Raw genomic sequence first — 14,104 nt, 5'->3', positions numbered from 1 at the left:
GCCGGACCCTTGGGCCCCGCTTCCCAGCCCTGTCCTGGGGGCCGGATGCCCGGCCACGCTCCCCCCCATCACACGAAAGAGTGTAAAATGTTCATAAATATGAATATAAAGCGGGGGGTCGATGGCCCAAGATTAGGCCGCGAGGCGTCGTGGTTTACGGTATTTTGGCTGCAGCTTCAAACGCTGGAAGTGGCCCGGGCCTCTCTGGACCCCTGCGAGGGCCTGGCCCAGGCCCAGCACCCACGTGGGCTCCCCCCGAACCCCTCACTTCCCGCTGGGCTCTGAGGTTACAGCCAGGCTCTGGGGCCTGGGGGAGACAGAGGGACCCTGTGTGGGACACCAGACAGTGCCTGGAACTGAAATTCACCAACCCTGGGGCTGGAGGGGAGCCGGCGCCCCACCCCCGGGCTCCCCCCAGCTCTGCCGGTGCCCCTCACTCCCGACCCGCAGCCCCCTGCCCCCCCCACAGCCCTGCCGGTGCCCCTCACTCCCGACCCCCAGCCCCCTGCCCCCCCCACAGCCCTGCCGGTGCCCCTCACTCCCGACCCCCAGCCCCCTGCCCCCCAGCCCTGCCCCTCCCAGCTCTGCCGATGCCCCTCACTCCCGACCCGCAGCCCTGCCCCCCCCCAGCTCTGCCGGTGCCCCTCACTCCCGACCCGCAGCCCCTGCCCCCCCCACAGCCCTGCCGGTGCCCCTCACTCCCGACCCCCACCCCCCTGCCCCCCCAGCCCTGCCCCTCCCAGCTCTGCCGATGCCCCTCACTCCCGACCCGCAGCCCTGCCCCCCCCACAGCCCTGCCGGTGCCCCTCACTCCCGACCCCCAGCCCCCTGCCCCCCCCAGCTCTGCCGGTGCCCCTCACTCCCGACCCGCAGCCCCCTGCCCCCCCAGCCCTGCCGGTGCCCCTCCCTCCCGACCCCCAGCCCCCCCACAGCCCTGCCGGTGCCCCTCACTCCCGACCCCCAGCCCCCTGCCCCCCCAGCTCTGCCGGTGCCCCTCCCTCCCGACCCGCAGCCCTGCCCCCCCCACAGCCCTGCCGGTGCCCCTCTCTCCCGACCCCCAGCCCCCTGCCCCCCCACAGCCCTGCCGGTGCCCCTCACTCCCGACCCCCAGCCCCCTGCCCCCCCAGCTCTGCCGGTGCCCCTCCCTCCTGACCCGCAGCCCCTGCCCCCACCCACAGCCCTGCCGGTGCCCCTCACTCCCGACCCCCAGCCCCCTGCCCCCCCACAGCCCTGCCGGTGCCCCTCACTCCCGACCCCCAGCCCCCTGCCCCCCCCAGCTCTGCCGGTAAGCAGCCCTCCCTCCCGACCCGCAGCCCCTGCCCCCACCCACAGCCCTGCCGGTGCCCCTCACTCCCGACCCGCAGCCCCCTGCCCCCCCCACAGCTCTGCCGATGCCCCTCACTCCCGACCCGCAGCCCCTGCCCCCCCCCAGCTCTGCCGGTGCCCCTCACTCCCGACCCGCAGCCCCTGCCCCCCCCACAGCCCTGCCGGTGCCCCTCACTCCCGACCCCCACCCCCCTGCCCCCCCAGCCCTGCCCCTCCCAGCTCTGCCGATGCCCCTCACTCCCGACCCGCAGCCCCTGCCCCCCCCCACAGCCCTGCCGGTGCCCCTCACTCCCGACCCCCAGCCCCCTGCCCCCCCCAGCTCTGCCGGTGCCCCTCACTCCCGACCCGCAGCCCCCTGCCCCCCCCAGCCCTGCCGGTGCCCCTCCCTCCCGACCCCCAGCCCCCCCCACAGCCCTGCCGGTGCCCCTCACTCCCGACCCCCAGCCCCCTGCCCCCCCCAGCTCTGCCGGTGCCCCTCCCTCCCGACCCGCAGCCCCTGCCCCCCCCCACAGCCCTGCCGGTGCCCCTCCCTCCCGACCCCCAGCCCCCTGCCCCCCCCACAGCCCTGCCGGTGCCCCTCACTCCCGACCCCCAGCCCCCTGCCCCCCCCAGCTCTGCCGGTGCCCCTCCCTCCCGACCCGCAGCCCCTGCCCCCACCCACAGCCCTGCCGGTGCCCCTCACTCCCGACCCCCAGCCCCCTGCCCCCCCCACAGCCCTGCCGGTGCCCCTCACTCCCGACCCCCAGCCCCCTGCCCCCCCAGCTCTGCCGGTAAGCAGCCCTCCCTCCCGACCCGCAGCCCCTGCCCCCACCCACAGCCCTGCCGGTGCCCCTCACTCCCGACCCGCAGCCCCCTGCCCCCCCCACAGCCCTGCCGGTGCCCCTCACTCCCGACCCCCAGCCCCCTGCCCCCCCCAGCTCTGCCGGTGCCCCTCACTTGCGACCCGCAGCCCCTGCCCCCCCCCCCCAGCTCTGCCGGTGCCCCTCACTCCCGACCCGCAGCCCCTGCCCCCTCCCAGCTCTGCCGATGCCCCTCACTCCCGACCCGCAGCCCCCCCTTCCCGTTGCGCCGGGCCCGGCAGGGGGCGCTGTTCGCTCGCGGATCCGCCGCCGGTGCGGGCTCGGGCTCGGGCTCAGTCGGTCCCGGCGCTGGAGCCGAGCGGAGGCTGCGGCGGGTCCGGACCGGGGACCTGGGCGCCGCCCGGGCGACCGCCGTGAGGCGCCGGGGATGGGCGCGGCCGGAGCCCTGGACCCGCGGCGCATGAACGAGACGCTGCAGCGGCTGCTGTGCGCGGGGGGGCCCGGCAACGCCTCGGGCTGGAACCGGAGCCTCTGCGACCCGCTGCGGAGCCCCGCAGGTGAGACCGGCCCCCCCGCACCGCCCCCCCCGCCGAGACCGGACCCCCCCGTCTCTCTCTGCCCCGGGCCCCCAAGTGAGACCGGCGCCCCCCCGGAACGAGCCCCCCCCGGTGAGACCGGCCCCCCCCCCTCGCTTCTCTCTGCCCCGGGCCCCCAGGTGAGACCGGCGCCCCCCCGGACCGCCCCCCCCGCCTCTCTCTGCCCCGGGCCCCCAGGTGAGACCGCCCCCCCCCCGCCGAGACCGGCCCCCCCCCGCCTCTCTCTGCCCCGGCCCCCAGGTGAGACCGGCGCCCCCCCGGACGGCCCCCCCCGCCTCTCTCTGCCCCGGGCCCCCAGGTGAGACCGGCGCCCCCCCGGACGGCCCCCCCCGCCTCTCTCTGCCCCGGGCCCCCAGGTGAGACCAGCGCCCCCCCGGAACGAGCCCCCCCCGGTGAGACCGTCCCCCCCCGCTTCTCTCTGCCCCGGGGCCCCCCGGTGAGACCGGCGCCCCCCCGTACCGCCCCCCCGCCTCTCTCTGCCCCGGGCCCCCAGGTGAGACCGGCACCCCCCCGTACTGCCCCCCCCGCCGAGACCAGCCCCCCCCCCGCCTCTCTCTGCCCTGGGCCCCCAGGTGAGACCGGCCCCCCCGCCGAGACCGGCCCCCCCCGCCTCTCTCTGCCCCGGGCCCCCAGGTGAGACTGGCGCCCTCCCGGAACGAGCCCCCCCGTGAGACCGGCCCCCCCGTCTCTCTCTGCCCCGGGCCTCCAGGTGAGACCGGCGCCCCCCCGTACCTCCCGGGCCGACCGCCCCCCTGCCCCGCGGGCACTGCCCCATGTGTCATACTCCCCGCACTGCCCCCAGCCCCAGGGCTCAGCCTTCGCTAAGATGCGGCCAGGGTCCCTGCTGCCACGGTGGGGGTGAGTCCCAGGGGCTCCATCCTGCGCCCCCCAAGTCTGGGGCAGGGAGCCTCTGACTCTGGGAGCTGCTGGGCTGGGAATCCGGGGGGGAAAGGGGTTCTTCTGCAAGGGAGAGGCTGTTCCAGCCCCGCCCCTCGCCCTGCCAGTGCCCCTCACTCCCAGCCCTGCCCCCCCCCAGCCCTGCCAGTGCCCCTCACTCCCAGCCCACAGCCCCCTCCAGCCCTGCCGGTGCCCCTCACTCCCAGCCCAGAGCCCCCCCTAGCCCTGCCAGTGCCCCTCACTCCCAGCCCACAGCCCCCCCCAGCCCTGCCAGTGCCCCTCACTCCCAGCCCACAGCCCCCCCCCCCCCAGCCCAGCTGTGATTCTCTCTTAGGCAGAGGAAAGGTGGGTTGTGCTGCCCTCCCAGTGTGCGCCCGGGGGGGCGTGGGGCACGTGGGGGGAGCGCCCCCCCCACAGGGGTGTGGAAGGCACCCTTAGGTGCAGGGTGCCGAGTGCTGGAATCTGGGGCCTTCCCCTCTCGGGGGCACCAGTCCGGCCCTGGCCTGGGGGCTCTGGACTAGGGCTGCTGGGGTCCCCCGCGACCCACCCCAGGCCGGCTCTGTGCGGAGGTGTCCCTGGGCCCGAGCTGCCCGTGACCCCCGCGCAGAGAGGGGCGTTGGCTCCCCGCCTCCGTCCAGCCTGGGGCCGGGTTTGTCCCTTGTTTCCGTGTCTGGCTTCTTGCCCTGTCGGTGCCCCTCACTCCCGACCCAGCCCCTGGCTCCCCGCCCCCCAGCCGCCGGACTGGAGCCACCCTGGCCCGGGGCTGGGCCCTGTGCAGGTACCAGAGCCTCTGCTCTCCTGCCCACCCCCCGGGCGTTTGACCCAGAGGGGCCCGGGGGGGTCGCTAGTCCGCTGTGACCCCGGATCCTTTGTTGTCCCACTCAGCCGGCGTGTGGCACCGGCTCCCAGAGCCAGGGGCAGGGGACTCTCCAGGCCTTGCCAGCGTGGCCCCGGGGAAACCAGCTGTTTGCCCAGGACTCGTAGCCGGCGCCGCGTGGCTCTGCTGGGATCCACGGCCATGCGCTGCACCCCACTTATCAGTCCCTGTGAGGGGCCCCCCGGGCTCCAGCCGCCTACGGCTCCTGCCTGGGTGCCCCCGACATCCAGCGGCCTGTTCCGACCGATCGCCCGGCAGCTGGCGCCAGCCCCGGGCAGACATGGACGCTGGGCTGCCGGGGCCCTCGGGTGACCTTGGCCTGCCCGGCGGGGCCGGGGCAGCTGGACTCCCCGGCTGAGGCCCCCGGGAGTTGGCTCCGGGCTGGGGAGGGAGGGGCCCGGCCAGAGCGCGCAGGCCGGGGGGGCTCATCCCTCCCCCACCTGGGCTCTCTGGGGTTTATCGTCGCCAGGGCCCAGGGCAAGGGAGGTTAATGGAGCAGCGTCCCCCAGACCCCACAACAACCACCAGCCCCCTGGGACCGAGTCCGGCTCGGGCTCCCTCCCATGTCTCTGTCGCCCCAGGCGTGAGGCCAGCTTGTTCCCGGAGCCCCCCTGTCCCCTGCCCAGAGCCTCCCTGAGCACCCCACGCCGGAGACAGGACAGAGCCCCACTGAGCCTCCCCTGAGCCCCCCACCAGACATGGGACTGAGCCCCCCTGGTCCCCCTGCCCAGAGCCTCCCCTGAGCACCCCCCGCCGGACATGGGACAGAGCCCCCCCGAGCCCCCTCACCGGTTCCATGCCCAGAGCCCCCCTGAGCACCCCACGCCGGAGACAGGACAGAGCCCCTCCTGAGCCTCCCCTGCCCTGAGCGCCCTCTGAGCCCCCCCCCGCTGGACACGGGACAGAGCCCCCCCCCCCGAGCCCCCTGCCTGCTCTGTGCTGGCTGGTCCCACTGTGGGGGTTCGGGGGGAGGGGCGTGCGAGCCATCGGGGGTGGCGGCGCTGTTACCCCGGGGACTGGGGCAATGCCGCTCAGGCTGGGGGAGCTGCAACCGGCCTGGTGGTGCCCAGTCCCCCCTGCCCGCCCCACGGCAGTGCACCCTGGTTCCAGCCTGCCAGCAAGTGCCCCCCGAGCCAGGCCGCAGAGACTCTTGGGCACCTCTGGGGAGGAGAACGGCGAGCCCACGTGCTGCACCGTGCACCTCGCTGGGCTGCAGACTGTCCAGGGCAGATCTCTGCCCAGGGCCACTCCGGTGGGGCTCCCAGCTCCCCCGGGCCAGGGCCAGCCCCTTGCAGCACTGTCCCCGGGATTCCTCCTGCGGGGGAGGTGGCCGGGGCCCCGCACGGCTGGTCGGACTCGGCCGATTGCCTCTCTCTGGCCTCGCTCTGGGGGCTCGATAGCCCCAGCGATGCCAGGGCCTTCCTGGGCCCTGCCCAGCGCCCGCCCAGGGGACTGTGTGGTGGTGAGTTCCACAGGCCAACGGGGCTCGGGGCTGAGAGGCGTTTCCTCTGCCCCGTCAGTGTCAGCGACTCCCCCTCGGTCTGGGGGACGCAGGAGGTAACGGGTCAGACTCCCGATTCTCTCCCGTCGGCCCTGGGCCGGGCCAGCCCGGCCTGGTCGCTCTCCCCGGGCAGGAATCTCTCCGGCCACTGAGAGTTCCCAGAGCCCATCTCTGCCCCCACCTCTCTTCCAGACCGGGGGGGGTGGATCCAGCGCAGTGCCCGGGGTTGGGGGAGTCAGGGGGAGCGGACCCAGCGCGGCGCCCGGGGGGAGTCAGGGGGAGCGGACCCAGCGCGGCACCCAGGGGGGTCAGGGGAGCGGACCCAGCGCGGCGCCGGGGGGGGGGTCAGGGGAGCGGACCCAGCGCGGTGCCCGGGGGGGGGGGTCAGGGGGAGCGGACTGCCACACTGGTCCCCACCGGGGTGTCGTGCCCGGCCGTCAGCCCTGCGGCTGCCCCGGTGCCGTGTGGTACTTCGAGTTCTGGACAGGATCTTTTCGGGGGGGACAAGGAATCCATGTATCAATCCCCACTGTGTCATCGGCACAGGGTGGATATTACACTCCCGCACTCACACACACGCACACGCCGTCTCCTCGTTACCAGCTCGTTGCTCCCCTGAACTTCACTGGCCAGGTGAGTTCGACGGGGGAGGGGTGGAGCCGGGCTCCCGCCGATCCGGATCGATGCTCCCATGTTGACAAGACGAGACCCGGGGTCCTCTGCACGACACCTCGCACGTATAGCCGCTTCCCTGTCCTGCAAATCGAGCCCAGCGTCAAAATCTGTGTCTGTGGGTCCCCGGCGGCGCTTCCTTCTGGGCGCTGTCCCACTGCCCCACGTTTGCGTCCAGAGAGGGCGTTTTCAAAAGAAGGCGCCGCGTCTAACCCCCAAGGCCGTCAACACGTCTGCTCTTCCGCCGTGAGCCCGCTGGGCCGGTTTTGCTGTCCTTGGCCCTGGCTCCCATCCCCTCTCGTCCCCTAACGCCCCTACTCTACTTGCGCTATATTGATGACATCTTCATCATCTGGACCCATGGAAAAGAAGCCCTTGAGGAATTCCACCATGATTTCAACAATTTCCATCCCACCATCAACCTCAGCCTGGACCAGTCCACACAAGAGATCCACTTCCTGGATACTACGGTGCTAATAAACGATGGTCACATAAACACCACCCTATACCAGAAACCTACTGACCGCTATTCCTACCTACATGCCTCCAGCTTTCACCCTGACCACACCACACGATCCATCGTCTACAGCCAAGCTCTGCGATACAACCGCATTTGCTCCAACCCCTCCGACAGAGACAAACACCTACAAGATCTCTATCAAGCATTCTTACAACTACAATACCCACCTGCGGAAGTGAAGAAACAGATTGACAGAGCCAGAAGAGTACCCAGAAGTCACCTACTCCAGGACAGGCCTAACAAAGAAAATAACAGAACGCCACTAGCCGTCACCTTCAGCCCCCACTAAAACCCCTCCAACGCATCATCAAGGATCTACAACCTATCCTGAAGGACGATCCCTCACTCTCACAGATCTTGGGAGACAGGCCAGTCCTTGCTTACAGACAGCCCCCCAACCTGAAGCAAATCCTCACCAGCAACCACACACCACACAACAGAACCACTAACCCAGGAACCTATCCTTGCAACAAAGCCCGTTGCCAACTGTGCCCACATATCTATTCAGGGGACACCATCACAGGGCCTAATAACATCAGCCACACTATCAGAGGCTCGTTCACCTGCACATCCACCAATGTGATATATGCCATCATGTGCCAGCAGTGCCCCTCTGCCATGTACATTGGACAGTCTCTACGTAAACGAATAAATGGACACAAATCCGACGTCAAGAATTATAACATTCATAAACTAGTCGGAGAATGCTTCAATCTCTCTGGTCACGCGATTACAGACCTAAAAGTGGCAATTCTTCAACAAAAAAACTTCAAAAGGAGACTCCAACGAGAGACTGCTGAATTGGAATTAATTTGCAAACTGAATACAATTAACTTAGGCTTGAATAAAGACTGGGAGTGGATGGGTCATTACACAAAGTAAAACTATTTCCCCAGGTTTATTTCCCATCCCCCCCCTCACCCCCCACTGTTCCTCAGACGTTCCTGTTAACTGCTGGAAATGGCCCACCTTGATTATCACTACAAAAGGTTTTCTCCCCCCCCTCCCACGCCGCTCTCCTGCTGGTAATAGCTCACCTTACCTGATCACTCTCCTTACAGTGTATATGGTAACACCCATTTTTTCATGGTTTGTGTGTATAAAAGATCTTCTACACTTTCCACAGTATGCATCCGATGAAGTGAGCTGTAGCTCACGAAAGCTCATGCTCAAATAAATTGGTTAATCTCTAAGGTGCCACAAGTCCTCCTTTTCTTTTTGCGAATACAGACTAACACGGCTGCTCCTCTGAAACCTCTCCCAGGGTTGCGGCCGTCTGGAGGTGCCGGCCTTCCGCCGCCCCCGTTCACGCCTCGTTCATCCAACCGGGCAATGGATTAAAACGGGGGGCGGGGACCTTGTTCTGCTCCTCGCAAAAAGACATTTTTTAACATTATACCAAGGCTCAATACAAGGCTTTCTATATGAGGATCTGACACAAAGTTGCATGAAAACAGAGGCCGCGCATGGACAGACCCAAGACACGGTCGTGCGAAGGGGCCTGACACGAAGTCGCGTGGAAGTTCTGCGAAGATGCTTGATGCGGAGATTTATCGACGGCCAGGAGAGGCTGTGCCCGGAGGGGACGGGGAGCAGCGGGCGCAGGGTGGGAGCTGGCAGACAGCGGCCAGCCTGGCCCAGCCACAGAGCCTGAGGCAGAGTCAGTGGGGGCCCCCCCAGGCACCATCATGGGCATCCTGGCTCCCAGCCCCCCTGCTCTAACCGACCACACCCCCCTCCCCAAGCCAGGCAGGACCCAGGCATCCTGCCACCAGACCTCCACCCCCTCCCGAGCCAGGCAGGACCCAGGCGTCCTGGCCGCCTGGCCTCACACTGCCTCTCCATCCCCACAGACCTGGACTTCACGGTGCGGGTCCTGCTCTACTCGCTGATCTTCCTGCTCAGCGTCTTCGGCGGCTCCGCACCGTCACCAACTGCTTCCTGCTCTCGCTGGCGCTGAGCGACCTGCTGCTGGCCCTGTGCTGTATGCCCTTCACCCTGCTGCCCAACCTCATGGGCACCTTCGTCTTCGGCACCGCCGTCTGCAAGCTCATGGCCTATCTCATGAGTGAGTGCGGCGGGGCTGGGGGCTGGGCGGGGAGCTGGGGGGGCCGGGGGCTGGGCGGGGCTGGGGATCTGGGTGTGCCAGGACCAGGGAGCTGCGGGGCTGGGCAGGGCCAGGCATCTGGGTGTGCCAGGACCAGGGAGCTGGGGGGGCCGGGGGCTGGGCGGGGCCGGGGATCTGGGTGTGCCAGGACCAGGGAGCTGGGGGGGCCGGGGGCTGGGCGGGGCTGGGGATCTGGGTGTGCCAGGACCGGGGAGCTGGGGGGGCCGGGGGCTGGGCAGGGCCAGGCATCTGGGTGTGCCAGGACCAGGGAGCTGGGGGGGCCGGGGGCTGGGCAGGCCTGGGGATCTGTGTGTGCTGGGGGTCCTGCTCGGGGTGGGGGGGGAGTGGGTAGCCGGGGAGCTCGTGGGCAGAGCTGCCAGCGCTGGCTGGTGCCGGGGGCGGGGGTCAGGCCTGGGGTCGGTCTCCCTGCCCCTGGGAGCGGCGCTGGGTGCCCGGTTCGCCTGCTGACCCCCGCGCTGGGCAGAGCCGGGCACAGGCCTGGGGGGCGGTTCTCACGCGGCGTCCACCCCCTCCCCAGGCATGTCCGTCAGCGTCTCCACCTTCAGCCTGGTGGCGATCGCCATTGAGCGGTACAGCGCCATCTGCAACCCGCTGCAGTCCCGCGTGTGGCAGACCCGCTCCCATGCCTACCGGGTCATCGCCAGCACCTGGCTGCTCTCCCTGCTGCTCATGCTGCCCTACGCCATCTACAGCACCACGGTGCCCGTGCCCGCCCGGCCCGGCCTCGCCCAGTGCCAGCACCGCTGGCCCAACCAGCACTTCACACAGGCCTGGTGAGTCGCCCGCTCCGAACCGTGGGCCCCGAGCCTCCCTGCGCTGCGCCCCCGTCACGGGGTCCCCGGGCGAGAGCCGCTCCCTACGGAGCCGGGCAGGACTCTGGGGCAGTCTCCTTTCTGTGAGCAGACTGTCTGCAGGACACACAGCTCACACTGCTTCCACCTTCCTGGGTCTGACCTCGGAGCCTCCAGCCTCCTCTGCCCCTCCGTGCGCTTCCCACAGCGAGTCCGCCCAGGCGGGGTCCTGGGGAAGCCAGAGGGTCCTGCCCCCCAACTCCGCAGTCAGACGTGACTCTCAGCCAGCCAGTAAAACAGAAGGTTTATTAGACGACAGGAACATGGTCTAACACAGAGCTTGTAGGTGCAGAGAACAGGACCCCTCAGCCGGGTCTGTTTTGGGGGGCAGTGAGCCAGACAACCCCGTCTGCACTTCACTCCTCCTCCTCATCCCCAGCCAGCCCCAAACTGCCTCCCCCTCCAGCCCCTCCTCCTCTGGGCTCTGTCCCTTTCCCAGGCCAGGAGGTCTCCTGATTCCTTTGTTCTCCAACCCTTTAGCTCTCACCTTGCAGGGGGGAAGGGCCCAGGCCATCAGTGGCCAGGAGACAGAGTGTTGGCCATTTATGTTCACTGGCCCTTTGCTCTGCAACAATCACACCCCCTTATTCTACCCCCTAGAGACTTAAGAAATGCTGAGGGGAAACTGAGGCACCCCCACAGTATTCAGAGAGAACATTAAGAACAGTCCCACTTTGTCACATCCCCACTCTGCCCCCTGCCCCACTGTGCCCCCAGCACCCCCCCCCCCAACTGCAGTGGGTCCTGGCCTGGGCAAGCAGCAGGTGCTGGGCTCCGGCCCAGAGGACGCATTGCCTGGGGCGGTGCCGGGAGCCAGGCCCCTGTTGGGATGGGGCAGCCGGAGTGGGAGGCACGGCATGGCTGACTGTGGGGGTGTCCAGGCCATGGGGGTCCTGCCAGCACCTTGGGGGGCCCCAGGCCCAGCCTGGCGGTGGGCTCGGACGGAGCAGGGCCCGGGAGGGGGTTGGCACACGGGCAGCCAGGCTGAGGGGCTCCCGTGTGACAGGCTGTGCCCGCTCCAGGTACATCCTGCTGCTCCTCATCCTCTTCTTCATCCCCGGCTTGGTGATGGCCGTGGCCTATGGACTCATCTCCCGCGAGCTGTACCGCGGCATCCGCTTCGAGACAGACGTCAAGAGAGAAGCCACGGGTGAGTGAGAGGCTGAGAGCCCCCGGCCACGCCCCCCCGGCAATGCGCACGCCCCCGAACCCCCCCCCCGGCCATGCGCACGCCCCCGGACCCCCCGCATCCACACACCTCCCTTGGGGCCCCCATTCACACGCCCGGCCCCCCCGTCCACGCACGCCCCCAGCCCTCCGCATCCACGCACGCCCCCGGACTCCCCCCCCCCCGTCCACGCGCACGCCTCCGGCCCCCCCCCATCCACATACACCACCCTTGGGGGCCCCATTCACACCCCCGGCTCCCCCCATCCACACACATCCCTGTCCACTTGGTAGCCCGGAAATCAGTGACTTTCAGCACAGTCCATCTTGGGAGTCCTGGGCCAGATACCCTGGATTCCCCGGTCCAGCCCCCCCACGCAGGCCTCCAGCCACCCAGTCTGACACCCCCCTGTTCTCCTCTGTCTTGCTTCCCAGCAAAAGGTGTCACCTGGTCGGATCCCCCCTCTGGGTCTCTGGTCACACAGGTGCAAACAGCTGGGCAGCCTCCCCTGCCCATAGGGCCTCAGCAAAATCACACCCCCAGTTCCCACCCCCTCAGGGTTGGTGCAGCACCCAGGGAAACTGAGGCACACCCAGTTTTGGTATAGGACTGTAAGACTCGCATGCAACATAACAAGATGAATAAAACCCCACTTCGTCACACCGTCCATCCCCGGGATCCCTCATTCACACCCGCCGAACCCCCATCCACCCCTGGGGCCCCCCGGTGCTCCCCATCCGCTTCCCGGGCCCCCACCCCTTGGACTCCTTGGGCCTGTCGGCTGACGGGCGGGAGCAGGCCGACCCCTGGCTCTGACGCGGGCGGCCCGTGGCTCTGCTCTCTCCCCAGGTCTCCAGCACGGTGCTGCGGAGCCCCTGGCGCCGGGGCTGGAGGACGATGGGTGCTACGTGCAGCTGGCCAGGCCGGGGGGGGTGCTGGAGCTGAGCTCGCTGGGCCGGGCGGGCGCAGGGGGGGCGCAGGAGGACGGCGCCCGCGTCAACAGCTCGCAGGCCAAGCTGCTGGCCAAGAAGCGGGTGATCCGCATGCTGATCGTCATCGTGCTCATGTTCTTCCTCTGCTGGCTGCCCGTCTTCTCCGCCAACACCTGGCGTGCCTTCGCCCCGGCCTCGGCCCAGCGGGCGCTCTCGGGCGCCCCCATCTCCTTCATCCACCTGCTGTCCTACACCTCGGCCTGCGCCAACCCCCTCATCTACTGCTTCATGAACCGGCGCTTCCGCACCGCCTCCACCGCCACCTTGGCCCGCTGCCGGCCCCGGCGCCCGCGCCGCCCCCCGCCCGACGGCGACGTGCCTGCCACGGGCACCTCCCTCTCCAAGACCAGCTACACCACCGTCAGCAGCCTGGGGCCCCCCTAGCCCCCCGTCAGCCTGGGGCTCCCCCAGGCCCTCCCCGCCGCCGGCAGCCTGGGGCCCCCCTAGCCCTCCGCCAACAGCCCAGGGCCCCCCGGGCCCCCCCGCCACCGGCAGCCTTGGGCCCCCCCGGGTCCCCCCCATCAGCAGCCTGGGGCCCCCCCCGGGTCCCCCCCATCGGCAGCCTGCAGCCCCCCCGGGCCCCCCCCCCCAGCAGCCTGGGCCCCCCCCGGGACCCCGCATCAGCAGCCTGCAGCCCCCCTGCAGGCAGCCTAGGGCCACCTTGAGTCCCCTCTGCCCCTGTCTCTTCCCCCCCCCCCCCCCCCAGGGCTGTGCAGTCCCATGGACTCCTAAAGGCCGGGGCCTGGGCTCCCTGGTGTTGGAAGTGGGGCCGAGGAAGACCGTGCCCCATTGGGAGGCTGGGCTCTGGATGGGGGTTGGTGTCCTGAGGGCCGGGCTCGGGGCCACGCTGGGCTTAGGGTCACCAACGTGAATCGGGCTCGATCTCCTGGAGGCTGCTGCAGCCGACCCGGGGGATTTGCCGGGCAGCGCAGTGGGGCTAAGGCAGGCTCTCTGCTGCCCTGGCCCTGCGCCGCCCCCAGAACTGGCCGGCATGTCCAGCCCCCAGGCGCAGGGGGGCCAAGGGGTCTCCATTTGCTGCCCCCACATCCAGCACCAGCTCTGCAGCTCCCATTGGCCAGGAACTGCGGCCAATGGGAGCTGCGGGGACGGTGCCTGCAGGCAGGGGCAGGGACATGCCAACTGCTTTCAGGACTGGCGCAGGGCCAGGGCAGGCAGGGAGCCTGCCTTAGCCCCACTGTGCTGCTGACCGGGAGCCACCTGCCAGAGCCTGCACCTCTCACCCCCTCCTGTACCCCAACCCCCAGCCCTGAGCCCCCTTCCAGAGACTGCACCCCAAACCCCTGCCTGCACCCCCCGCACCCCAACCCCCAGCCCTGAGCCCCCTCCCAGAGCCTGCACCCCAAACCCCCTCCCACACCCTGCACCTCCTCCCACACCCCACCCCCCAGCCCTGAGCCCCCTCCCAGAGCCTGCACCCCAAACCCCCTCCCACACCCTGCAGCTCCTCCCGCACCCCAACCCCCTGCCTCAAGCACAGCGAGGGTTGGCGATGCTGTCGGGTGCGCTGGTTGACCCGGCTGGGAGGCTCTGCCCATCCGTCCCCGCGGGCACCGGGGGCTGGGAAAGGCATCTGTGGCACGTCTCCCTGGTGCCCCCCAGCCCTGCTAGCAGGGGGCTGGGTCTCTGGCCCAAGGCAGGGTGATCTCAGCATATTCTCCCCCGCCCCCCATGGCTGGCTGGGCCTGGGGCCTCCAGCGTGCAGCCCCCCATGTGTCCAGGCCCCAGCAGAGCCTGTCCCCTCGTGCCCAGCTGCCC

At 69.7% G+C, this 14,104-nt stretch overlaps 1 protein-coding gene across 1 annotated transcript; it reads left to right on the top strand.

Annotated features, from left to right (window-relative positions):
* Positions 1-2,549: 2,549 nt before the first annotated feature.
* Positions 2,550-12,745, top strand: CCKBR (cholecystokinin B receptor). The gene is given in 6 exon segments (XM_074963572.1): positions 2,550-2,683; positions 9,043-9,102; positions 9,105-9,257; positions 9,835-10,090; positions 11,191-11,318; positions 12,186-12,745. Coding segments are annotated over 6 exon segments (1,254 nt in total). The 5' UTR covers positions 2,550-2,553; the 3' UTR covers positions 12,713-12,745.
* The last annotated feature ends 1,359 nt before the right edge of the window (positions 12,746-14,104 follow it).

This window comes from Natator depressus, chromosome 1 (assembly GCF_965152275.1).
Source record: "Natator depressus isolate rNatDep1 chromosome 1, rNatDep2.hap1, whole genome shotgun sequence".
Lineage (NCBI taxonomy): Eukaryota > Metazoa > Chordata > Testudines > Cheloniidae > Natator > Natator depressus.
Note: the sequence above shows the minus strand (reverse complement) of the source record. Positions and strands in the feature narration are given on the sequence as shown.